Raw genomic sequence first — 26,862 nt, forward strand, 5'->3', positions numbered from 1 at the left:
CAACAACAACAAACCTAGTACAATATAATTAATGATCGATCATATATGGATGGTACATCATTAAAGTAAACAAAGACAATGTCTTCTAGTACTGTACTATATGGCTAAAAGAGCACTTGTTTAATACGGAATAACTTTTATCTCAATTCTAACATTTTTCTTTAAGTTTTATTACATCGTGAACTCAAGGACCCTCAAGTGCCCTTATATGTCCTACAATTTAGTGGAAGAGTAAATCGTAAAATCTACCTCAACAACACTAGATTATATTATATTCTTCAAAGTTTTTGTGTAAATATGCTCACAATGGTACGAATTCATATCGCTGCCCTAAATAGGATTCAAGCAAGCAACACCGCATTCTCTAAATGTTTGCCCTTTTCAAATTCGAGGGACTACATACCTAGTTTTTTTTTTTAGAATTTTGACAGAAGAGTAAATCGCAAAATGTGTTTCAATGGTATCAAGTTTTCTAAAACTATGTGTACACTAGTGGTTGCAAAAAGACAAATTCATACGGAGTCTCTTGGTATTAGGAGTTGAGCCAAATGAAATTGTAAACGCTACTTTAGATCGGTCAACCAATTTAATTGTGCTCAAGAGCAACATTTTTTTTATAATAATTTGGTGTTGAAGAATATTCTTTTTTTAGTAATAAAGGTCAAATAGATCATCAAACTACACACAAAAGTATAATTGGATCATCCAACTTTAATTTTTTTTAAAAAAAAATTGCAATCAAGTCCTTGAACAAGGCAAAATCATGCAATTGAACCTAAAATGACATATTGGTCTGGTATCTACTGACGTGGCAGTTACCAAATTAAAAATAATAATTTTTTAAAATGTATTTTAATATTATAATAATAATAATAATAATAATAATAATAATAATAATAATAATAATAATAATAATAATAATAATAATAATAATAATAATAATAATAATACTGAAGACACCTTATTCGTCCCCAGGCTCGAAACAAAGAGGTCTCCTCGTCTCCAGCTAGACTAGCCTTCTTCGTCTCCGGACTCCGGCAAAGATGAAGAGGTGTCTATCACCGGCCTAGAGATGAAGAAAGGTTCTTCATCTCCGGTTAGAGATGAATAGTTCTTCATCTCTAGGCCTGAGACAAAAGGGAGATTTGAGGGTGTTTTTTATTTAATTTTATTTAAAATTATTAAATTAAATTTTAAAATTTATTTATTTTAATTTGGTAATCACCACGTCAGTGGATCGTTTTTTTTTTGTTCAGTGACCTAGTTATAATTTTTTTTTTTTAAAATTGGACGACCTAATAACAGTTTCGTGTATAATTGAATGACTTATTTGAGTATTATTGACTTTATTACAATGCAGAATTTATTCGTAACTACTTTCGTAACTTATCGAAATACCAAGAGTCAATACCGCCTCCAACCCACAACCTCCCTTACCCCAAGGTCATTGGCACCGGAATGACTTATTTAATTAACCCTTATTCCTTTTTATTATTATTAATTTTTTATTATTAATTTAATTAAATGGACAAAGGTGACCCATGGGGTATTAATACCCCATATAGACAAACACGCCCTTCTCCCCTTTCTAATACGTCTTTCCATATACATCCATTATTATTATTGCTACAATTTTATTCTCCATTGCTCACAACTTTCGCGTTACTACTTCACAATTTATACACTGTAAAAGCTGAGAAACCAAGCTCCACAGAAAACGAGGAGGAGGAGATCAGAAATGGCGTTGGTCGGAGAAGAAAGTAAGTTGGAGCTGAGCTTAGGGTTGCCGGGTGGCGGCGGCGGCGGAGCACCGCCGCCCGGAGCCGCAGATCATGCTACGGCGGCGGCGACGGGAAAGGGGAAAAGAGGGTTTGAAGAAACCCATCAGCATGTGGATTTGAAGCTGAAGCTTTCGTCTAAGGACTCACAGATCCATGCTTCTGATCATAATAAGGCCAACAATAAGGATGCTGACGTCACCAAGCCTCCAGCCAAGTAAGATTCCTACATTTCTTTGGTAATCAAGTTTTATCTCAAATTAAGTTTCTGGTCGGGTCGCATATGGAACGTTGTAGGTTTGAGTCTTAGTAGATCGAAACGAAAGTAGTTATAAACAGATACTGCAGTGGTTGAGTGTGTAAAGCAACTGAAAGTAGCTATAAACAAATACTGCAGTGGTTGAGTGTGTAAAGTAACTGAAAGTAGTTATAAATAGATACTGCAGTCATAAGTTTGATTCTTATCAATACTTTCTCGATTCAACTTATTACACAGAGTTTAGTAACTGAAAGTAGTTATAAATAGATACTGCAGTCATAAGTTTGATTCTTATCAATACTTTCACGATTCAACTTATTACACAGAGTAGTAGTTATAAATAGATACTGCAGTCATAAGTTTGATTCTTATCAATACTTTCACGATTCAACTTATTACACAGAGTTTTTCTATTGCAGTTTACCTTATCTTATCTTATCTTATCTGTATGATTTACGGGAAGAGATTAATGAGTTGTTGTTATTGGATGGAAATCCATCTATCAGGGCACAGGTTGTAGGTTGGCCACCAGTCCGGTCTTACCGGAGGAACATCCTGGCCGCGAACAACCACCAAAAGAGTGGCGGCGAAGACGGCAGCGACAAGGCTGCAGTGTTAGTTAAGGTTAGCATGGATGGTGCACCCTACCTTAGGAAAGTGGACCTAAGCATGTACAAGAGTTATCAAGACCTGTCTGATGCCTTGGCCAAGATGTTTGGCTCCTTCACTATTGGTACTCAATCATCTTTTACAAATAATACATACATCATCACTCATATACATACATGATATATGGATGCATGCAACATGCCAACATGCATAGATTTATTATTATTTCTTGGTATCATGCATGTACCTTATAATGGGTTCCGATACTACTAAAAATCAATGATTTCAATTTACTTTATCGACCACTCAAAAAAGTGACTAAAATTAAAGTTACTCCCTCTATCCCATTTTGTTTGTCCAGTTTATTATTAATTTATCAGAGTGTCAAACTAACTCTTTCTTCCTTGTTTATTTTCTTTAGTAATTTTTAATTATTTTAAATTTATTTTGTTTTGGGTTTAATTAATAGTACTTTTAATGTAGTTTCTAAATATATGAATTTTATATACTAACTAATACTAAACTTAATATTATGAAAAATTAGATTAAAAATAATTTTAGTCAAACTTTGTTAAATAGAACAAATGGAATAACTTTTTAACTTTTTTCACCACTTTTACTTGGTGGTCGAAAAAATGGTCAAAATGTTTGACCACCTTTACTTGGTGGTTAGAAATTCGACTAGGGGGTTTCAGTCCAAGCATAGTTACTAGCTAGCTAGTATAGCATGCAATGATGCATGGTTTTCAGGACGTTTAAGTCCATCCTATCACGCCAAAGACCTTGTGGTCAAGCGACATAGTTGTGACTCTCCAAATGAAAACTCAGAACTTTACTGGGGTCATTGACTCTTTGTGCTAGGTTAAAAAAGTAATACAAAAAAAAAGTTCCAATTTCAACGTATCTTTTATCCTTAGAGGTTAAAATTATGAAATGATGAAGTAAAGTAGAGTGGTTATGTGGATGAATGAAGGTAATTGTGAAGCGCAAGGGATGAAGGATTTCATGAACGAGAGCAAGCTGATGAACGTGTTGAACACTTCTGATTACGTTCCCACCTATGAAGACAAGGATGGTGATTGGATGCTTGTCGGCGATGTCCCATGGGAGTAAGCCTACTTCATATATTTAATTAATATATTTACCCTATTATTAATCTAATCTTATTATGCATGCATGCATGTAACATGTGTTGCTGGAAATTATAAAATTTCCGACCAGAAAGTGATCTTATATCAAGTCGAAAACAAAAAGTGGTTGGAAATAGCAACAAAAGTTTTTTCCTATACCAAAAGTGGTCGGAACAATGTTTTTGACTTAATTTAAGATATTTTCAGATGGTTGGAAATTCCATAATTTTTAATAGTTTGTATGTATATATAGCTAATCTAATATATATTGATTGTTTGTTCCATCCCAGGATGTTTGTGGAATCCTGCAAGCGCTTGCGTATTATGAAAGGAACAGAAGCTATTGGGCTTGGTAAGTGATATATAGGATCAAGTTTTTTTTTTTTTTTTTAAATGACCAGGGAAACTTGCAATCACTACCTTGAGGTATGCAAGTTCAAGTCGGTTTTGTGACTTTAACTAACAAAGGACTACAAGGAAGTAAATTAATTTAAATTGTTCATAGTTGACTGATGACTCAAACCTTCTGAGCCAAGAAGGTCAATAGGTCACTCCCACTTGGTTGGGGACTTGGGGTTGCCTTCTAATAGATGAGTTTGACAACCAGCTTGATTAGGGTGGGTGGCCGTGTACTAGTACTCTCCTCTCCTAAGAAAGGTCCGGAATTCGAATCCCTTCTCGTATGGTAACAAATCAATCTGACCAGCACTTTGTCCCTTAATTGGGTCAGGTCAGTACGAATGGAGATTAGTCTTGAGTATGATATGGGCTTAAAGGTGTCTCCTACAGTTATTAGGTCCTACTGAGGACACCTGACAACAAAAATAGATCGAGTTTGACTTGATGAAGTACATGTATACTATTATTACTCTCTTCTGATATGAATATGGTATGAAAAACAGCGCCTAGAGCCATGGAAAAATGCAAGAACAGAAGCTGAAGCGGAAGCCAACGCGCCACCACGTGCGGCGGTAGTGATGGCGGAGGTGCGGGGTGGTGGGTGGGTTGTGTTTGTAAGTTGATTATCTAGTGGCCTGGGTAATGGTATTGTACGTTATGATGATAGTGGTTTGAAGAATTGATTGATGTATGGATTAAAGGTTGTTTAATTGTGTATTTAATCAGGGAGAGAGAGAGGACAGTAAATTTAAGGTTGTGATGATGATGATGATCTAAGACTTTAGTGTTTTCCTTGTATGTTTCAGTCTCTGTTTATGGTTTGCCTAATAATAGGGTACCCACTACTGTGCCCAAAAGTATGGATAATGTGAGATAATCTAGTGGATGGGTAATTGTGTATGCAAAAACCTAACATTTTTATCATTTCTTTTTGGTTTAATTTGCTTTTCAAGAAGTGATATATATATATATATATATATATATATATATATATATATATATATATATATATATATATATAAAGGCTTGTACCAAACAATGTGCTTTTGTCTGTCTCTCATCTACAGCATTTATGTATGCAAAAAGAACTTATCACTTGACTACTATTATTGCTCCAACAGTAACATACTTTTATTAGTTTATAAGCAACTAAAATATACTGTAATATTTAAGAGCATGGAATTAATGAGTTTATTTATCCATCTAATAGTCAATCTTTGCAAATGAAAGGTAGATTCTACTTTACTGAATTGGATCAAGAATATTGCAATAAAATATTTGGGCAACATTATATTATAATCTAAAGTATAATATCCATGACAATTATTTGTATAATTATTATTTTAAATCAGTAGCAAGAATTGACCATCCTTACTGAGAAATGTAAAGTCTCATATAACAAGAATTACTATTTTTCTACTCACGTGATCTCTAATAGGGCGTTTGGTTGGAAGGAATGAATTTAGGGAGAAAGAAATTGTAATTCGGTGGGAATAAAATATGAATTCAAATTACATTGTTTGGTGGGGAGAAATAGAATTATTGAAATTGAGAAGGAAAGAAGTGGTATAAAGACTAAAATACCCTTGTATAATAATAATAGTAATAGCAACCAAGAGTAGTAATGTCATTTCATATATTTTTCTTTTCTCAAATTCATTGAACTGCAATTCATGAAGGTACCCCATGAATTGCAGTTCAACAAAAGGAGGGAATTGCAATTCCCTCCAACCAAACAACATAATTGAGGCATTTATTGAATTCCAATTCAATTACAGTTAAATTAGAGTGAACCAAACGCCGTGTAAAAGTTTTTTAAACACGTTAGCAGTAAGTTGGGATCAAATGTCCATGGAGCTGAATTAGAAAAGGTGGAAAAATGTGCACATGGGCAACTCAACTGATCATCAGAGGCGGACCCACAATGGGGACAGTGGGGGCAACTGCCCCCACCCCCCACCCCATACTATATATATTGTATGTAGGTCCTTATATAGATAATAAACATTTATATATTAAATATACCAAATTTTAAATAGAAGTTAATCTAGCTTAGATGGTAAGGCTAATTATTCCTATATGAATAGGCCAGGGTTCAAAACTTGTAAAGTTATGTTTTTTTTTTGGTAACATTGTGACTTCTTCTCTATTTTACTTTTTAATATTAATAGTGTGATGAGTAATTTATAATGTGTTTTACTTTTTAATATTAATAGTGTGATGAATAATTTATAATGTGTTTTCCATTCGAATTATTTTATCTAATTAATTATGTTTTATATTTTGTTTTAAATATTTTTTTATTGTGATGTATTTTATGTTTTCATTTTTAATTAAGGCTATGTCTCTAAGTGTTTTATTTTTTTATGTTTCAAAATATCTCGTTAATAAAATTTTCGCTCCCACTGGAAAAGATTTCTGGGTCCGTCACTGCTGATCATAGAGGTGAAAGTTGGAAAAAATGACCAGGGATCGAGTCTCATCAGTGACAGTGCGGGAGCAACCTCTCAAAGTAAGGGGCTCCTTATGCGCAATGAGCAACGATCTGTCGGTATCGGGCTCTTTTTGAAAGAAAAGGTGGAAAAACATTTAGATATGCACATAAACCTTAGGGGGCGTTTGGTTCAGGTTATATAACATAACCAAGGGAATGTGACATTCCAAAGCTCACATTCCGGTGTTTGGTTCATATTATCTTAGGGAATCTAACATTCCTAACGAATGTCATATTCCCTCCACATAGGATTTTGAAGGGAATGTGATTCTCTTCAAAATCTTAGGTAATGTAAGATAACCTTAGTTATGTTAGTTTATTATATAATATAATTATAATTATTTTTGTAATTATATTTTTTTTTTATTTATTATGTTATGTTAGCATATAAAATAATTTTGTTTCTCAAGTTCAAGATTTTAGTTAATATTTTAAAATCATGTAATTATATATGATATCGTTATCTTATTTAGTTATTTTTAATTTTTAAATTTGTTAAAATATATAAAAATATATTAAGGATATTATAGTGTGTATAAAAGATAACCCTAAACCAAACATGATTATATTACATACCCCAATTTTAACCAAACACAGGAATCTAACATTCTCAGTAATCTAACATTCCCAGCAATCACTACTGGAAATTCTGAAATTTCCGACCACCTGAAAGTGATCTTAAATCAAGTTGAAAGTCTTGTTCCGACCACTTTTGGTATCCAGAAAAACCCTTGTTGCTATTTCCGACCACTTTTTTGCTTTCAATTTGATTTAAGATCACTTTCAGGTGGTCGGAAATTCAATAATTTCCAGTAGTGAATCTAACATTCTCAGTAATCTAACATTCCCAGCAATCTAACATTTCCTAAGGTAATCTGACATTCCGTGAACCAAACGACCCTTAAAGTACTATTCCATTTAAACCATTTTTATCTGTATTATTTTACTTTTTAGTCAGTCCCAAAAAGGTGACCACTTTCTTAAAATGGAAACTCTCGAACAAAACAAGAACAATGGAACTCATTTTTGTACTAATAAAATTACATATTTTGGAATAAGCTTTCTACTTCACTTTTCACCATTCTTACATTCGAGCAAATATAATCAGTTTTTACTAATAAAATAAGTATTTCATTTATTTTTCAACTCGAACAAATTATTATTTATATGTAAGGATGAGTATGGTTGGATTCAAACCTAACAGATACTGTAACAATCGAATCAAAATAACAAGAACGATTTTAGTTACTATTCAAAATCGAAATAAAATAAAATAAGTGTTGAATTTATATTATTTAAAAATAAGAATAGAATTTACAAAAACAAATAAATAAATAAATTTTGAATCAGCGGTTCAAAATCGAACTGAACCGAACTGAACTGATTTATCATTTACCAATAGTGTTTGATCATTTTCACATTTATTCTAATTCCACATATAGGTAGATATGATTGTTTTTTGATTATGGTTCACAATTCTGGAAAATGATAAATCGGAACAAGAACCTTTTAGGAAGGTTCCAGTTTCGGTTTGAATTGTCATTTCAAAATTTATTTATTTATTTATTTTTGTAAATTATTTTTTGAGAAAATGACACTTTTTCGCCTGAATTATGTACTTATAGCATTTTCTCTCTGAGTTATTCATGTATTTTTGTAAATGTGAATACATGAATAACTCAGAGAGAAAATGTTATAAACACATAATTCAGGCAAAAAAGTGTCATTTTCTCAAGAAAATATTTTTTTTACAAAATAGTTGAATGGTGTATGACTATTGGATCGATCCATGCATCTTCTTGTTAGCAATGTGAAAGATACAATATTGGCCCTATTTGGTAAATGGCATTATCTTATAGCTATTTGCGTTAATTAGAAGGTATAACTAGTTGATAATATTAGTTTATTGTAGAAAGGTGTTCGGTAAATTAACTGTTAGCTAATAGTTGTTTGGTATAATTTTTTTTCTCGTAAAGCTAATTAAAAAAGTAATTTTGAGTAACTTTTTTAATTTTTATATTTTAAAATTACAAAAAATTAATTAATCAAACACTTATATTAATTTTTTTAACAAAATTAAACAATTAATAATAATCAAATAAATTAAAATTAACTTTAATAATTCTTAATTATTTTACCAAACAGAGTCATTCTCTTCTAAGAAAAAGAGTGTAGTAGAACGTAGAAATTTTTATTATTTTATAATTTTGTTGTAGTCATTATCTCAAAGAGAGAAAGCTATCCGCCATGTCTGATGAGGAGCACCATTTTGAGTCGAAGGCAGATGCAGGGGCATCCAAGACCTTCCCGCAGCAAGCTGGTACCATTCGAAAGAATGGCTACCTAGTCATCAAATCCCGCCCTTGCAAGGTATCCTTCTTCCTTTTATCTTTCTGTAGATATGCTTATTGACTCTGATGATCTTTCCCTCCTAATTGGTGGGGTTTTATGAATTTCTGCTCTCGATTTTCAATAGGTCTGTATCTAAATTCCAGATCTCAATGTATATGATTTGTATGTGCGCATGTGTTAATGTGTATAATCTATCTGTGAGAATTCGACCGTTAATGGAGATTGGATCATCTCATCATCGGGACTGGAATAGTCTCGATTCCATGGTAGTTTAGCACTTCAATTTGAGTCTTAGTGAATGCTTTTGGTACATATATAGTGCTGTTTTTCTCTGCGATTAGCTGTTAGGCAATAGGGGGTTATGAATTAGCTACAGGGAAATGATGGGTGACCTACTTGATTGCTAAACCTAAACTTTGGATGATAAAACTCGGTTCCGGAGTGGCAGATGGTGGGCCAGGGTGATCGAGCCACAATGTGGAAGTTTCACCTTCTTGTGGGTAGCACTGGTGTTTCCACCTAACGGGCTGCTGAGTCACCATGATTTGCTCATTTCACACTTTTGTCCGGTTGGGGTGTGGGGCCCGGTGCGAGGGATTTTGCCTTTTGTGGGCAAAATTTTATATTAATGGAATTGTTTTAGTTACTTTGGTTCTTAGCCCCTCGCATAACACTCTTGTTGAACCTACTTTCAAGAATGATCTGCCATGTTGGATGCATTGTATTTTAGATTTAACCACTAGAGCAAAGACTTATATTTAGTGAAAAGCGGTGTTTCACATTTGGTAAAAAAAAAATTGTGCAAGTATGTTTTTTGATGAAGGCTATAATTGACTGTGAATGTTGTTAGCCTAGATGTGTCAAATCAATGTATTTCAATATTAAACTTTACTTTTTTAGTTAAAAATTGTGTGTTATTGTAATGAATTTCTCAGGCTTCTGGAGCTGACAACTAGCAATATTGGTCCTTAATTTTGATCGACATTACTTCTTTTAGTTGACATTCTTAAATGAAGCGGTCATTAACCATTTTTCTTCTGCTTAACTATCATTTTCTTCCGCTTAACTATCATTTTCAAATCAAAGATGTGAATGCAGGAGAAATTTTGATATTCAAAGCTGGAAGACACTTTAATATGGCTCTAGCCCATGCTGTTATTTTTCTTAATAAAAAATATATTATAGGTTTCACTGTTTTGTTTTTGGGTAACTTGGAAAACTGTAGCTCCTTAATTTATTGGTCTACTTTTCTGCTGTGGGTTGTCTGGTTCTGTAAAAGAGGATTTTGACATTTTTGTGAATAGGTTGTTGAGGTCTCCACTTCAAAAACTGGCAAGCATGGGCATGCTAAGTGTCACTTTGTGGCAATTGATATTTTCAATGGGAAAAAGCTTGAAGATATTGTTCCTTCCTCTCACAACTGTGATGTAATTCAATCTTGGCCTTTTTCTATTTTTCATTCCTTTTTGCTTTTGTATATTGTATATTTTATGCTTAAGTTTGATTTGTCTTGTATGACTGTTTTTTTCATCAGGTTCCTCATGTTAATCGCACTGACTACCAGCTGATTGACATCTCGGAAGATGGTTTTGTAAGTTGCCTACTCAAATTCATATCTAAAAATTTTAAATAAGACAATGGGTCCTAATGTAGGGCATATCATAATTTGGAAGTCGATAAGGGTTGATGACCTTTTTTCTAACTCACTACCATTCCTCTCAACATAAATACTACATTGAATCTAAATCTCGTAATGAATGCCAAGGCAATTTTTCATTCTTTCCCCTTTTAAGTCTGGAACGGGATAGCTTTTTCTATTATTTTCTTCTTGTACTTTGAGCTCAGACTTAGAAATGTGGGAACTCTGCATTGTTTTAGGTATCTCTTCTCACTGAAAACGGGAACACCAAAGATGACCTGAGGCTTCCCACGGATGATACTCTGCTTGGCCAGGTAACTAAAACTTATTTTCTCATATGTATCAATGTTTGCTTGTAACTGCAATTGATGATAGGCATCTGCTTGTGCACAGATTAAAGGTGGATTTGATGAAGGAAAGGATCTTATTTTGACTGTTATGTCTGCAATGGGAGAAGAGCAGATCTGTACAGTGAAGGACATTGGTAAAACTAATTAAGTCGCATGGTTTCCAACTCTATCGTGCTATAGCGAAAGCTTCATCTGTTTTAAGGGATCCTTGTTCGCAGAACCTGAACCTTGTTGGTTGGACTTTAGACAAAAGTGCGGGCAACTCATGTAGTGAAGGATCTGCAGCAGCAGTGGATTGAGATTTTTACCCTTTTTGGTTATGTTTTATTTCTGTGCTTAACTGTTGCAGTTAAATTCAATCTTATGGGCATGATTCCTTTCCTTTTGAAGAAACTGGCATTATGAAAGAATCTCCTTTTATGGTTTTTGTCTCTCAGGATTCCTTTCTTTTTTAGGAAAATGGCATTATAAAAGAATCTCCTTTATGGGTTTTGTCTCTCATGTGATGGTTGTACAAGTCCTATTTAGAATAGGTCTTGTGCCTTTTATGATCATCAGATTATAATGGTTATTATATAATTTATTTAGAAGAAAGTTTTAAGATGCTTATTGACATGCACTACAATGTTTGTTTTTTGCGCTATACCGAGTGTTGTGGGGGCAAAATTGAAAAAAATATTTAATAAAAATTCAGAAGTACATAATTATATTTGGTGCAAAAAATATGGTGCCATTGATATGATTGGCTTTATTTTTAATATATAAATATACTTGAACTACTATAATAGTATAAGATATATACGATACATCAAAATAAAACTAATACAAAATATCAAATTTATCAAATTTGATTCTTGTTATAAGGTTGTTAGGAATAAGCTCTCAACTACTCATTTTGAAATTCAAATGAATGGTTGAGTTCTATTGTTAGAACCTATATATAGGTTTTTTAAGTAAAATTTTAGATATATATTTTATACAGTATTTATATTTTGACACAAATATTATTTATTTATAAGGATTACTTGAAAAAAGAACTCAAATTGAAATATTGCATAAGACTCCTATTTTTATTGGAACCGTCATGTATAATTGTATATAGTTTAAAATATATTAAATGAGTATGAAATGGGTAAGATATTATTCATTCAATATGCTTGTTGGTTCCTACAATAAATAAGAAATAAACTCCTAACATCAAGTCCGTTGTAGTTTAGTTGGTCAGGATATTCGCCTCTCACTCGTAAGACCCGGGTTCGATTCCTGTCAATGGAATTTTTTTACTAGTACAGCTTTTCTTGTTTCTGTGCAATCTGGCTTCAGCTTCTTCAACATTGATAACTTCACTGCTTAAACTATAACAGATGAGATCCACTGCTCCACAATATTGTATTGTATATACGAACAAAGAATGCTCATTGATTCCCCAGATGATAACTTGGTAGTATGAACTTTGATAGTCATTTTCACCGCTTTATTTCTCTAAGAATTAATGGAGCATAGAAACATACTCTAGTTAGGAGGCAGATTCTTAAAATCTACTATACTAATAAGAGCCCAAGAGAGTTAGGCCTATAATGGGTAGAAAAAATGGCGGTCAAATTTTTTAATCAAATGAATGGCTCAGATCGATCAGATTTTAATTTTTCCTTGAGATTTCCTAATTTATCCTTAATGAATATGATTATCCCTTAACTTTTCCGTTAAATATTATCTTTTTCGTTAGTTCTTGTTAGTTCACCGTTAACTTACTCATTGATTTTAATAAGAAAGGTCTCAGGTTCGAACCACATCCCAATCAAATTAAAGTTGGCATAATTAGTACTCTATTTTACTTTTATTAAATTATATAATTAATAATTTAGTAGTTACAACAAAAAAATAATACATATACATTTCTTTAATTTAGAATTATGTGTGTACAATGTCTTTATTCAAAAACAATTATTCATTATCAATAAATTAAATAAGATAAATAATTTCATTAGTTATATTGTCTTTATTTTTCTCCAATGTAAAAATTCTTTACATTCAAATTAATCAATTAATTATATTCACTACATTGTCTATTATCTTTTTTTTTGTGCACTATTTTTTTAATTAAATATCAATGTTATAATACAAAATAATGCTATATATTTATTTACCAAGTATTTTATTAATACCATGAAAAAATTAAAAATTAAAAAAAAATAATTAATAAAGTCAGTCATATTAACTACTTGAGGGATTTGTTGACAAAGAGAGTATTCAAATCACACAACAAATTGAAATAAGAACTATATTGCAATGTCCTTGTTTGATAATCAGCAGTTAGCTAGCGGTTAGTGTTAGCAGATATGACCAGCGAATTATATCAACGGTTGGTAAAAAGATATTTGAAAAAATTAGCCGTTTAGATTAACACGTAAAATGACCTAAGGGTATACATATATTTCATAATAATAATAATAATAATAATAATAATAATAATAATAATAATAATAATAATAATAATAATAATAATAATAATAATAATAATAATAATAAATTATTATTATTATTATTATAATAATTGTTATAAAAAATAAAAATAAAAAGTATAATTAAGTCAATCATATTAACTACTTGGGGGATTTATTAACAAAAAGATTATTCAAATCAAACAACAAATTGAAGTGGAAAATTATCTCGCAATGTCCTTGTTTGGCAATCAGCAGTTAGCTCTTCAATATTAGTATATATATTTAATATTTTATGCACTAATTTTTATTTGCTCTCCCTTATTTCCCGTATTTGGTTTCAACCATACCCATACAATTATTTTATTGACAATTATAATTAATCTTGATTATATCATCTTGCATTTGTAAACTTAGAATTACCTATTTAAATACAAAAATTCAACATTCAACTATCTATGCATGAACAATTCCAATATAATTTTAAGTTGATATATTTTATAGTACTTATTTAAAAAAAAAAAAAAAAACATTGGGCATTATCTCAATCGCGCAATGCGCTTAAAAAAACTAGTTCCAATAATAAGTGCGTAGTTCATGGTTACTTATATATTAAAAAAAATAAAATTAATACAGAGTAAATAAACTGTATAGTTCAAAAGCTTATTGATATTGATATAGATTTCAGAAGGCGTATTCAAGGAGTGGGCAGAAACAATACGGCGTCGAACGAGGTGTTACAAGCTAAGACTATCAATGCGTTGCGAATTTTGGACCGTGCGGTGACGGCTTCTGTGATGTGGATTGTTGTAGCAGGAATTGAAGCATGTGCTCCATCTCAACTAAAAAGAAATCGTAGCTTATTTAAAGATGAATGAATTTCATGTTTCAATAGTCTCATACCGTGCGATGAATCAATAAAATATCACTCTATATTTTAGTTAGTATTGACATGAAGGTAAAACCTTTGCGTTTGGTAAGACCAAATTCATATGGATAGGCGGTGGTAGCCTGGTAGGGATCGAAACTTAAAATCATTTGGGCAACTCGAGATTTATCTCGTTCATAGGATTTGGGGCAAGTTCATGAGGTTTAAGATATAGTCTAGCAAAATCAGAAAAATTGTATTATTAAAAGAGAAAAGAACAAACTTGTGAGTTTCAATTACAAAAATCATGTTCCATCTACTATAGTGTTTTCCTTGTACGTTTCAGTCTCTGTTTATGGTTTGCCTAATAATAGGGTACCCACTGTGCCCAAAAGTATGGATGTGAGATAAACTACTGGGCAATTGTGTATGTATAAACCTAACATTTTGATCAGTACTGCATTTCTTTTTTGGTTTGCTTTTTGAGAAGTGATATTAAGGCTTGTACCAAACAATGTGCTTTTGTCTGTCTCTACAGCATTTATGTATGCCACTTTAGTTGGTTCTCGTCTTCTCCAAGAACCAACATTGGTTAAGTGCCAATTATTGCATCAGAATTCAGTTTGTATTGTGAGACTATGATATAAGAACTGGGATAAAGATTTAAGTATAATATGTTTAAGTCAATTCATACAACAATGAAGATTATTGCTGGTGACAGATCATGCACTGGTTTTCAACCATAGCAGTTATTTTATCCAGATGTTTCCTCATACGAAACAAAAAAGGTAAGCGATGAAAGCTAGAGTTTTCGGGCTTTAGGGATTCAATCACCTTGAAGAGTCGATTGACTTGATCACCAAATCTGCGTTTTTCTTGGATTTCATGATTAGCTCGGCGTTGGGTCTGTCGTTGTAGTCAATCTGCAAGATGTGGTAAGCAACAAAAGACCATACGTTTTAAAAGGCACTGAATGGTTTGCGGGTTGGTTCAGATAAGGTTAGATACAAAATTACCCGCCATTTAGCAACATCAGGAGGTTTCCCTACACCATAGACAAAAAATTAAAGCAGACCTAATCAGTCCTTTTTCTTCAAGATGGAAATGAGAGTTAACAGACCTGTAGTTTTTGAGCATATACCTGTTGCTATGTGCCTCTTTAAGACTCGTTGCATTGATTTTTCAATGTCAACATCAACAAACCTTCAAAATAAATGCATTGTAACATATGATGTCAAAACAATAATCAAGCAGAAATGTTTTACTCTGATCCACTGATGCCATAAAACCTGTAAACTAGGTAACAAGGCAGTCCTTGTATACTGTGAACAGAATCAGTTTTACGTGAGGAATAGAAATTTGGGCAGGCTAAGTTTAATTTAGAGTTAATACCCAAAATAGTCCCTCGACTATGTCGTAATTACCAATTTGGTCCTCGACTATCATTCTTACCCAATTAAGTCCTCAACTATACAATTTTTACCCAATTTAGTCCTTTGTCAATTTGACTGTTTGTTGACTGTCAAAAGTGGAAATAAAGTGGTAATTTTACAAGTTTCTCCTTCCTCCTCATTTAGTAGCGCCAAACCATGTAGCAATAAGCTCCGGTTGGGTTCTAAACCTGTCAGTATTGAAGTAGTGGTTATGCATCGGATAGCCCATAAATTTGATTTCCAACGATTTTTTGACGATCGAAATCTGATCGGAGTGTATTGCTGCATGGTTTGGCGCTGCTAAATGGAGAGGAAGGAGAAATCTTGTAAAATTATAATTTTATCCCGACTTTTGGCAGTCAACAAACAGTCAAATTAATACAGAGGACTAAACTGGGTAAGAATTGTATAGTTGAGGACTAAATTGGGTAAGAATTGTATAGTTGAGGACTTAATTGAGTAAAAGTTACATAGTTGAGGACTTAATTGGGTAAGAATGGTAGTTGAGGACCAAATTGGTAATTATGACATAGTCGAGGGACCATTTTGGGTATTAACTCTTTAATTTAAATATACAAGTTCTAATGCATTTTGACTACTCCATAAAGTTTGTTTGCTGCTTTTCAACATGCATTCAAAGAGAGAGAGAGAGAGAGAGAGAGAGAGAGAGAGAGAGAGAGAGAGAGAGAGAGGGAAGGGAAGGAGAGAAACATAGCTAAGAAGAATGTCTTACCACTTTTCATCAAATATTGATGAAATATCTTTCCAGACACCCTCTTCCAACAACAAATAATTACCTTCAACTATCACCACTTTGTGACTGCAAGGCCCAAAACAATGGGTAATGCATTAATGCTGGTAATGCGAAAAAGAACTTATCACTTGACTACTATTATTGCTCCAACAGTAACATACTTTTTAAGAACCAATTAAGGCATAAGCAACTAAAATATAATAAGAGCTTGGAATGAGTTTACTTATCCATCTAATAGTCAATCTTTGCAAATGAAAGGTAGATTCTACTTTACTGAATTGAGTCAAGAATATTGCAATAAAATCTTAGGGCAACATTATAATCTAAAGTATAATTTACTTACTGAACACTGACAAAGATATCATCTTCCACTGGATCTCCGACACCATGGTCGAATGATGGAGCATATACTGATCCCTGGTGCAGAGAACATGATACCAGATACTTAATTTCCATGACAGTTTGTATGCTTATTTTAAATCAGTGACAAGAACCATCCTTACTGAGAAATGACTTACTTTATATGTAAATATGTAATGTCTCAGATAACAAGAATTGCCAAACGGCTATAGATATAAAGTCAAATATTAATGATTTAGAACTTGGTCAAATGTGATTTTCTACTCACCTGATCTCTCAGAGTTTTTAAACACGTTAGCAGTAAGTTGGGATCAAATGTCCATGGAGCTGAATTAGAAAAGGTGGAAAAATATTTAGATATGCCATAAATCTTAAAGTACTATTCCATTTATCCCATCTTATCTGTATTATTTTACTTTTTAGTGAGTCCCAAAAAGGTATCCACTTTCTTAAAATGGAAACTCCCTAACAAACAAGAACAATGGAACTCATTTTTGTACTAATAAAATTTCATATTTTGGAATAAACTTTCTACTTCACTTTTCACCATTCTTACATTCAAGCAAATATAATCAACTACTCTACTCGTAATTTGGTTGCAAAAAGCAAATGAGACATAATTCAGGACAGAGATTTTACTAGGTAATTTACTTGAAGAATAGTGTGATAAAGAGCCTAACCTCCCCTTCTGGCATGCGCTTCATCCGGATCCTATCAACCAAAGAACAGCACATATAATATAAAAAGTCCACATAGTTCTAAAGTGAAGCCTAATAAAATCTTCAGATGCATGCTTACACCTACTTGAACAAAATCTGCATGAAGTTCTGCTGTTTAAGTGTTTTGTTTGAAGGTTCTTTCTAAAGAATTATAGGAAACATATAACTCCCATCTTTTTAATGGAGCTAATGCAATAAAACGAGACTAAATCAATGGAGTGGTAGTAGAAATTCAAATTACACGAGCATAACTATTATTGCACCTTGCAAGTATTTAGCCTATCTACTATTGGTCTACAATGATTTTTGTAAACACTAGGGTCAGAACTAGGGGTTTTTTAAGATCATGTGTACCATAGATATAGCATAGTTATTACACACCAGAAAAATCAGCTATTATCAAAACCAACCTCCATTTCATCAAGCTGGCGGCGATAAAGATGGAATCCATCCATTGGAAGAACAATAGCAGTTGCAGGTGTTTCCACTTGGGAATCAAAGGAACAAGACTTCTGTGGCCACAACATATTAACTCTCCGGACAACCTCAGAAGCAAGAGTTGACTTTCCAGCACCGGGAGGACCAGCCAAACCAACAATATGCCTGCACATTTATGCAGATTATTTGCTACAGAGAAACTTTGTGTTTACAAGCTTGCCAATGCTAAAATAAAACGAGAAGTCTAAATTACCGACACTTACAGAGCCTAAGTCTTTATAATGAAAGAGAAGTCTATTTCATGGTGAACAATAAAATCCTATCACCTCGAGGTGAGAAGCAGCATTTACAAGATTGAAGAAGGTATAACTTACTTTAAATTGGGATTTGATGCGGCTGCAGCTGTAGGAACAAGGTGCTCTGCCAAGGCATCATATATGTCATCCATGCACCTAAAAAAACATGAAAGAATCATATATAACAGATTTGAAGTATATTAAGAAAAAAATTAATAATAGTTAATAACACACAGAAATAAATTTATTGTCATTTTTTTACAATTAAAAAAAAAAAAAAAAGAATATCTGTAATATTGCATTGACAAACTGTAAAGAAAATTTTATATGCTAAAATAGGAAAAGGTAAACATTATTTACAAAGCTCAAGGAAATGTTCAAACTAGAAGAGAAATGAAGCCAACATACTCAGCATCCATGACTGGAATTTGTTTCCTTTGGCAACATACCTGAAAAGATGAATGTCAACATAGAATATAAATATATATATAATTTATTTATTTATATATTGGCAGTTATAAAATGGTAAAGAATCAGAGATCAAATAATAATAATTACAACAACAGTAAATAAATAAATAAAATTCACAAAATGAAAGAGAAACACTGTTAGATTGTATCTTAGGTTACCAACTTGTCATAGTAAGATAATTATACTAGCCTGCATTGATAAGCTAGCATATGGACGGTATGGTATCTATTAGAAGCATATTACACATAATTAAGGAAAGCTCTCAGGTGATCATTAATACAACAATTGTATTACTAATAATATTGTCTCATTCCTAATTTTGTTGGTTTAGTCAATTCCACCTCGCCAGCACAGGTGATATTCGTATAAACATAATCTGCAGCTAATTCCAATTACAAACAGGCACAGATCGCAAGAGAAAACGCAAACTGAACCTGCGAATGATTTCCCTTCGGAATTGAAAGTACCGAAGGTCTGATAGCTCTTTTGATCCGCAAAAACGAAGCATAACATTGGTTCGACGCAGGAAACTTCACTCTTCTGAGCAGCAGCAACGTCTCTGCAAAATCGAATGCGAGGTAACATGATTACACATTCCTACGAGTCAATGCACGTATAGTAAAGCATAAAGAGATAGAAACGACGGAGGTGTTAAGTGCGGAACGGCTATAAGATCAGAAATCTATGATTCCATATCGATTTGGCGATGATAAAATTAATGATGCAGTAGCTGAAACACAATTAGAAAGCCGTGATGCAAGCTCGGAATCACACCTGAGGGCGCACGGTGGAGTGTTGCGGACCTCGTTGATAAGGACGTTGAGAACTCCATTTCCACTCCCTGGAATTGAGCAGAGCAATTGCAATTAATTGAATATGCGTAAGCTTTTCAACAGAATGATAAACATTGTAACAATTGTTATGCCATGGACCTGGGTCCGTCTTGCAAGGTGGACTCGCGTCAAAAACTTTTTTTTTTTTTTAAATGCTTCCTTGCCCGTTTGTCTTTAGAATTGATCAAAAGTGCTGTTTTTTTATTTTTTTTCTAAAAATCATAAAGAGTTAGGAAGAAGACAAATAGGAAAATATAACTTGGATAGAGGGAAGAAGAGGAAATAAAAAATAAAAAAAAAAAAAAAAAAAAGGGTGAACTCACTATCCATGTAAGCAGGCAACTATCCGGAAAAAATGGATGGTAACATGTTATCATATGAAATTGCATATATTTTGGGTGTTTAATGACCTAATTGTACTTTTCGTTCAGTGTGACCTAATTACACTTTCAGGTTACGTGTAGTGACCAATTTAGACCTTATTCTGAGAAATTTATTAAAAAATGGGCTTGTCCTAAGAATAATACAACTTAGATTCCTTTTTTTAATAACCCAAGTTTAACTTCACCATGACCCCGCACGGTAAGACTCATGAGAAGTGCATCGAGTCAATCTAATTTCAGAACTCAACAATCAATTGTATACTTTTGTGCATTCAAATTCTCAATGTTCATAACAAGAATGGAGAAAGGAAAACCTACCATTAAACTACATACTTCTGTGCATCCAAGTCACTAAAGTTCACGGCAAAAATGGAGAAAGGAAAACTCACAATAATTACCTAAGATTGAGAGGATATGCATTGTGTAAATCTCGCTCTTGACCAAAAATGTATTGGTAAAATTCAAATCTGCAACATTTTTACACAAATTATATTATATCCACTCGATCACCCCTTTCGAAGCACAATTTTTTATTCTTCAACTAGAACACTGAACATTCACGTGCATAGTTCTTAATCTGAAATCTTTTAGTCCTATTTCTTTAAATCAACCAAATCTTATCCAAAATATCTTAACCTCAGACATGAACTTTGATGCAACAGGAAAAATTATTAAAAGAAATGAAAATGAGAAAAAAGTGGCATTATTCATTATGAAAAGGAATATGAAATACAAGAAAACAGATTTTAATAAGTTATTTATTAACGGGAGAGGAGACAACAGTACAAGGCAAGGCAATGGCCTTTGAATCTTTAATCAGTTCCCTATCTGAATATTGCAGTTTGGTTTATTTAATTAAAAAAAAAATTACAATGATCAGGCAAACATACGTTAGCCTCAGATCGCTCAGATATTTTAGGCCAAGTTTGGGAAAGGGATACAACTACGGCTATTACAGCCTATAAATAATAATAACAACAATGCATGGGGACTGGGGCATATTAGGCTAAGTATCTACAAGCACAGCACACCTGCTTCTTGAAATCTTCCTCTTTTTCTTCTCACCGTCCGATGGCTGCAGATATATAACAAGAGATGTATAAATGTATCATAAATCACAGGGCTTCATGGAGGAAAAACTATTTGATTATAGGGTAAATGACTGAAATGGAAAGGAAAGAAAATGCAATGACAAAAATAGAAAACTTTTTTAAAATGGATAATATTGAGAAAAACTCATTTGAGACGGTGTTTCTTGTATTTTAGCAGGAAAAAAAAAACACATTTTCATTTTTTAAGAAACGCATTTGCAACTTGCGTTTAGCAGGGAAAAAAAAACACATTTTCAATTTTTAAGAAACACATTTGCAACTTGCGTTTTTTGACAAGAAACACGTCCCAAATAAGTTTTTCCCAATATTGTCCATTTTTAAATCCTATTTTTGTCATTGCATTTTCTTTCCTTCCCATTTCAGTCATTTACCTTTGATTATACAGCTTATCTAGTTATCTCTATTACCTGTGGGGTGAACAAGTGAGGTACTTGTATCCTTTTGGAGCCATCAGGTAGGCGTTTGCAAGGAATATTGTTTTCCACTGCCATGAAATCACTGCTGCATACCTGAATGAAATGACAAAACAGTTACTAGAGCTTTTTTATTTGGATGACAAGAGAAACCCGCAACCACTGCCTAAAAGTGTGCACCAAGTAAACCTTGCCTTGTGACTCTAAGAAAGCCAATAAACTACTCTAACTGGAAGTCAAATTTAGAACCTTTTTGTTACCAAGCCAGTAGCCTAACCAACTTATGTGAAGTTGAACCCTACCAGAGCTTTTTAAAAAAAAACAGTGTTGAGCTCTCTATGTAAACTGTTCTTAGTTTGTTGTAGTTTTTGCACTGTAATTTGGGTTTCAAAAGACGTGTCTACTAATCTTAACAGTGTTACAGGCATGATATGGAAGGATAATGTCGAGCTGCTGCAAGGTAAAGGAAAATTTAAAATTTTAAGATCTTATATAGGGTACCTGATTTTGAATGGTCTCAACCAGCATCTCATGGCAACCCGATGCGTGAACATTTTCCAAATTGGCACATTGAAGTAACAATCTCTCTAAAAGATGCCACAGAAACATATGGAGCTTTAGATACTAGACATAATATCACATTTCAACTGGCTTATAGAGAAAGAACTTAAGAAAGGCATCAAAGAGTACCTGGTTGCAAATTACTGCAAGAATTTAGGTTTAGGTCATTAAGTTCTGGGCAATTCAAGTATAATGCCTGCATAAAAATTTGAAATAATCAGGTGAAAATCACATTTGAAATTGAGAAGATTTGCTTCAAAATGTTGATTGTAATGCTCACATCTAAACCAGAGCAACCCCATAAGCTTAGTTTCTTCAACCTGTTGTGTTTAATAATCAACTTTTGATATACAAGGTGCTGTCTGCTGTTGGGCATTTTCTGTACATCATGATCACCATTTGCCTCAGGGTTTTCGCTGTCTGGATTTGGATCACATATGGTCATTCCACAGTCCATGATCTCTAGATTAGGTAATTGAGCTGCGGCAAATTGGATTCCACCTAACGAATCAAAGATGTCAGACTCCATTTCAAATGAATGTGCAATAGATTGCAAAAGGAGAATTATAGGCATTTTGAATATTACTTGAAGTGATATTTGGACAAAGTGCAAGGAGAAGTTTGGACAAATTCTCTGGAAAAACATTGCATATCATTCCAATGCCACTGTCACTTATGCTAGACCTGAAACAAGAGAGAAAGTTACAATCAAAACGAGTCATTCTTAGAAACAAAATATCACAGAATATTACTAGTAGCATTTAAACTAAATTAGACTTTATACAAATGAACCAAATGTATCATCCAGGCTCCTGTCAGTCTTTATTTTTTTACTAATCAAGGTTTCATCAGGACAATTACCATAAAATGTCAGGACTAGGTAAGTAGGTAGCACACAACTCACCCACTAAGATCAAGTAGCTCAAGGCTTGAGTAGCTTGAAGCAATAGCTGCAACAGATGCATCAGTTATTTCAGACCCCATTACAAGAGAAAGCATCCGCAACCCCCTACAGATCAAAGTAACCATGCTCATTTATTAAACTCCTTGTCAAATTAGAAAAGGACAAATATCTGTTGCAGACGAGGAACTTTGTAGTTATATCCAAAACCAAGTGGCATTCAGACCTCAAATTTGCTGCTGTTAGTGCAAGTACAACAGCATGTGAAAGACGAGCAGAAGCAATGTGAATGGTTTGTAGTCTGGGGCAGCCTCTTCCAAGGCCCTCCACCACGGCAGAAAGGTCAGTGCTATCATTCTCCTCAGGAGAAAAATCTAGTGAAATTTCCTTCAGACTAGGGCAGTTGAACACCTGTGCAAATAAGGGAAAAATCATTATAAGGTTGTGATTAGGCTGTTAGTGAACATGCAACTTTGAAACACATACCGTCTTAGAGAGACAACGGAGTCCTGAAAGCCAAAGGGTAGAAAGCTTAGTTGAACAAAGACTGAAACCACCAAGATTAGAGCACCCTTCCATCTTGAGATTGGTAAGGCATTTTCTATCAGAAACAAAATGTCCTAGTTCTTCCCTGCATGAGGAATTATAAATCAAGCCTCATTCATTTTTGCAACCCTAACACAAGACCCACCGAAACTTTGAATCCAAACATATCATGTTACTTAATGTGATCAGACCACCAAAGCAATCCATTAGACAATACTGTAAGAGAAATGCATTGTGTACTACAGGGAAGAAAAAAATAGACATGAACCAGATGGCAAAAAATTTATTGCAATGAGGTAGTATCAGTACAAATTCACAATGAAGCTTATATCTCACAAACAGAACAACACAATATCAAACAGTTTGTGATCATTGAAAGCCATGTATATGAACTTAACAATATGATTAGAGCCTAATTCATAATGAAGTTTAGATCTTTCACATAACAACACAAAATCAAACAGTTATTGATTAAAGCTAAAAGATATGTTTCAACAGTTCCAGATCTGCACAAAACAGAATATATCTAAATAAAAATGACAATAAAAGTCAAGATCAAAAGCATACCCAGTAATCCGATTTACTGAGGTATTGGATGAAAAGATCTCCAAGGATTCCAGATTAGGGCAAGAAAAAGCAATGCAGGCCAGCATCGTAGCATCAACATCACTGCAAGACCAAAAGAGAAAAATATAACAAACAGATCAGCTTCCAGTTCCAGTATGTCGTATACTTCCGTTCTTCTAAATAATGATCACGTTAAGATGTTTATTATGGGTTTCAGTATGGATAATTTCATCGTCGCGTTGATCTAGTGTGATTTTGTTACGGATTTCCTTGTAATTAAGTTTATATCTTCAATCAAACAAATTAATCCATTTTTAATCGACTTCGATCGGTTGATTGGATAAAGTTTTAGATCCGACCCGTCTGCCATTGATGAACCTAACCTTTCCATTCTAAGAGAAAGTCTTACGAGCCCAGGGCACTTCTGCAGCAACGATCTGACGTGTCCAATCTGAGCCTTAGCTGGAACTCTAAGTCTGAGCTCCTCCGCCGCTCTCCACAGCCGCCTAGCCGTATCCCTCCATCCCCTACACACACTCGCCGCGGATAACAACGCCGGCGGAGGCAACCTCCTGAGCACCTCCCAGGCGCAAGCGAAAGGCAAATTCCCGGACCCACCTAGATCCAAAAACTCAAAGTCCTCCTCCTCCTCGTCAGATCCAGGCGATTCACTGACATCAACGTCGTCAAACGACAGAGCTCGCCGGAGCCGGGAGCCAGGCTGGCTGGACGGAGGGGGAGGCAGCAGCTGCGGGAGGGCGGAAGAGAGAGGGGACGGCGAGGCGGAGGAGGTGGCGTCGCTGAGAGCCGTAACATCGGAGGTGGGAGTAGTATAATCCTTAGGGAGATGGCAAACGTGGCCTTTCTTCGGAAGACCGCATCGGCCGCAGTTATAGTTCCCCCGCTTCTTGCCGCCGCGCTTGGGCAAGGCGACGTCGGAGGTGGGCGTGGCGGGGTGCGGGAGGTGGCCGTGCATTTGGGGGTTTTGGGCGGAGGAAGTTGAAACGTGTTGGGGGAGGTGGAAGAGTGATTAGATTTGGGACGAAAATAAAGAGCGCGGAAGTGGTGGGTAAGGCGCGGGAGTTTTGATGGTTTGGCGCCTTGGCGCCTATGCTTTTTAAAATAAAAAATATTCTAATGTGGATAAATGGAGCGTGGTTGACTAATCGGCTAGGGTTTTTCCTGTGTGCCGGCTAATTGCTCATTCGATGGATACTTTATGATTTGTTTTCGGTGATAAGGTGGAAGAGTTCATGTAGTCTAAGATATAGTCATACAAAGTTGAAAGGATTTGAATATTGAATTTATGTGGTTAAAGATATAGTCTAGCAAAATCAAAAAATTCGGATTATCAAAGTTATTTATGTTTCTACAATACTTAATTTATGTAACTAAATTAAATACTTTATATATGTGTATATTTATTTTAAGAAATTTGAAAAAATAAATAAATATGGTGTGATTTAAAATATTGCAATTAGAGTTTTTAATTATATATTAATTTTATTTGTAAGAAATAATTAAAGAAGTAAAACTTTTTTGAAATGTGAACATCAGTTCACGATATAACTAGTAAATAGTAAAAGGAAAATCATCAAATAAATTATACGAGGCTATAAGTTAAGGGAGTTGTACAATTGATTCGTTGAGTTCCATCTTTTAAATTGGTAAAGATATTAATGATTTTGTCAAGATCGAGTTCACCGCCCCCGAGCGGTCGTGGGAAGTTCCGCCCCGAGCGGTGACTTGCGTTCCTCCTTCCTTTATGGGTTACCATATTTACTTATTCACACATTCCTTTTCTTCCAACCATGATCTTTGTCTTCATATCCCAACAAGGCTTGCGTTAACCTTCTTTCTTTACCACTCTCTTTGACCAAGACTTATCGATAAAGATGGGTATCGGGGTCCCATCACGAGTTCCTCACTTTATTTTGTCGTCTTTGACAAATAGATAATATATAAACACCCCTACCTTCCAAACATATTGACACTTTTGATTTGATTATCCTCTCTCCTTGATAGCATGGTTCCTACCGCATTCCATGCACGTGGTTCGTCATGCCAACTTAGCTCCCACACATATCCTGCAAGAAAAACAAACATATTTTTTGTCGGCTTCCCTTCATGCAGGTCCATCCAATTGCTCAAAGCCAACCTTCAACATTTCAACCTAACTAGATGGAAGCATATACACACTCTCTCACACACTCAATTTTTCTTAGCAAACAATAGAAAGTGATTTTAATCGTGACTACAAAAAATAACACGAATAGTCATAATTTTTTCATAGTAAGAAACCTTGTGATGATAAATTGTACATATACAATTTTCTTTTTGGTGGTATCTATTAGCATTGATTTAAACTTTAATTTATTACTCATTATAATAAATCCTCTTCAATTACTTGTAAGAAACATCCACATTATAATTAAAAACAAAAAACAAAAAAAATCCACATTCTCAAAACCTTCTTCAAAACTTCTCAACACAAATCTATGACATTTAAAGACTCAATTTCTTAATTTCTTGCTATATATGTAGGGATAATCATAGAGCGGACAAATCAACATCTAATATGTAAAATGTGATTTTGAAATTTTCCACTCGCATCCACTAAAAGCAAGGATCCAATGCAATCTTATGGTCATTCCACTATGTCGCATTGAATGTGAATTATTAAGGGATTTTTCCCTCTCGTTCTCTTCGCGAGCTTTGTCTTCTCCGAGTGTGAATGTTTCTTTTTTGCTTTCTCT

The 26,862-nt window shown here is 33.9% G+C and overlaps 4 protein-coding genes across 5 annotated transcripts; 2 read left to right on the forward strand and 2 right to left on the reverse strand.

Moving 5' to 3' along the window:
• Positions 1-1,692: 1,692 nt before the first annotated feature.
• LOC109173824 (auxin-responsive protein IAA16-like) lies at positions 1,693-5,099 on the forward strand. Its single transcript, XM_019323139.1, has 5 exons — positions 1,693-1,995; positions 2,544-2,770; positions 3,620-3,755; positions 4,067-4,128; positions 4,679-5,099. The coding sequence occupies exons 1-5, from the start codon at positions 1,739-1,741 to the stop codon at positions 4,714-4,716; spliced, it is 720 nt and encodes a 239-aa protein (XP_019178684.1). The 5' UTR covers positions 1,693-1,738; the 3' UTR covers positions 4,717-5,099.
• Positions 5,100-8,866: 3,767 nt separating this feature from the next.
• Positions 8,867-11,420, forward strand: LOC109173823 (eukaryotic translation initiation factor 5A-4). The gene is made up of 5 exons (XM_019323138.1): positions 8,867-9,039; positions 10,326-10,448; positions 10,556-10,612; positions 10,900-10,974; positions 11,054-11,420. Exons 1-5 carry the CDS (start codon positions 8,917-8,919, stop codon positions 11,156-11,158), a joined length of 483 nt encoding a protein of 160 aa, XP_019178683.1. The 5' UTR covers positions 8,867-8,916; the 3' UTR covers positions 11,159-11,420.
• A 3,541-nt stretch (positions 11,421-14,961) lies between these two features.
• On the reverse strand, positions 14,962-19,678 carry LOC109173822 (putative uridine kinase C227.14). 2 transcript variants are annotated; one of them, XM_019323136.1, is made up of 12 exons: positions 19,565-19,678; positions 19,225-19,349; positions 18,728-18,768; positions 18,398-18,475; positions 17,996-18,188; positions 17,547-17,577; positions 17,135-17,193; positions 16,850-16,923; positions 16,486-16,572; positions 15,461-15,522; positions 15,336-15,364; positions 14,962-15,242 (listed from the first exon to the last, which is right to left on the reverse strand). In XM_019323136.1, the coding sequence occupies exons 1-12, from the start codon at positions 19,620-19,622 to the stop codon at positions 15,150-15,152; spliced, it is 930 nt and encodes a 309-aa protein (XP_019178681.1). In that variant the 5' UTR covers positions 19,623-19,678; the 3' UTR covers positions 14,962-15,149. The 2 variants fall into 2 exon arrangements, with proteins under 2 accessions (XP_019178681.1, XP_019178682.1); XM_019323137.1 differs by lacking the exons at positions 14,962-15,242; positions 15,336-15,364; positions 15,461-15,522 and adding an exon at positions 16,350-16,427 and having other exon boundaries at positions 16,471-16,572.
• Positions 19,679-20,748: 1,070 nt separating this feature from the next.
• LOC109173452 (F-box/LRR-repeat protein 17-like) lies at positions 20,749-25,186 on the reverse strand. Its single transcript, XM_019322683.1, has 11 exons — positions 24,490-25,186; positions 24,107-24,208; positions 23,480-23,624; positions 23,220-23,404; positions 22,997-23,101; positions 22,679-22,776; positions 22,373-22,593; positions 22,222-22,288; positions 22,033-22,118; positions 21,526-21,627; positions 20,749-21,081 (listed from the first exon to the last, which is right to left on the reverse strand). The coding sequence occupies exons 1-11, from the start codon at positions 25,080-25,082 to the stop codon at positions 21,013-21,015; spliced, it is 1,773 nt and encodes a 590-aa protein (XP_019178228.1). The 5' UTR covers positions 25,083-25,186; the 3' UTR covers positions 20,749-21,012.
• Between the last annotated feature and the right edge of the window lie 1,676 nt (positions 25,187-26,862).

The sequence above is a fragment of the Ipomoea nil genome, unplaced genomic scaffold (assembly GCF_001879475.1).
Source record: "Ipomoea nil cultivar Tokyo-kokei standard unplaced genomic scaffold, Asagao_1.1 scaffold0482, whole genome shotgun sequence".
Taxonomy (NCBI): domain Eukaryota; kingdom Viridiplantae; phylum Streptophyta; class Magnoliopsida; order Solanales; family Convolvulaceae; genus Ipomoea; species Ipomoea nil.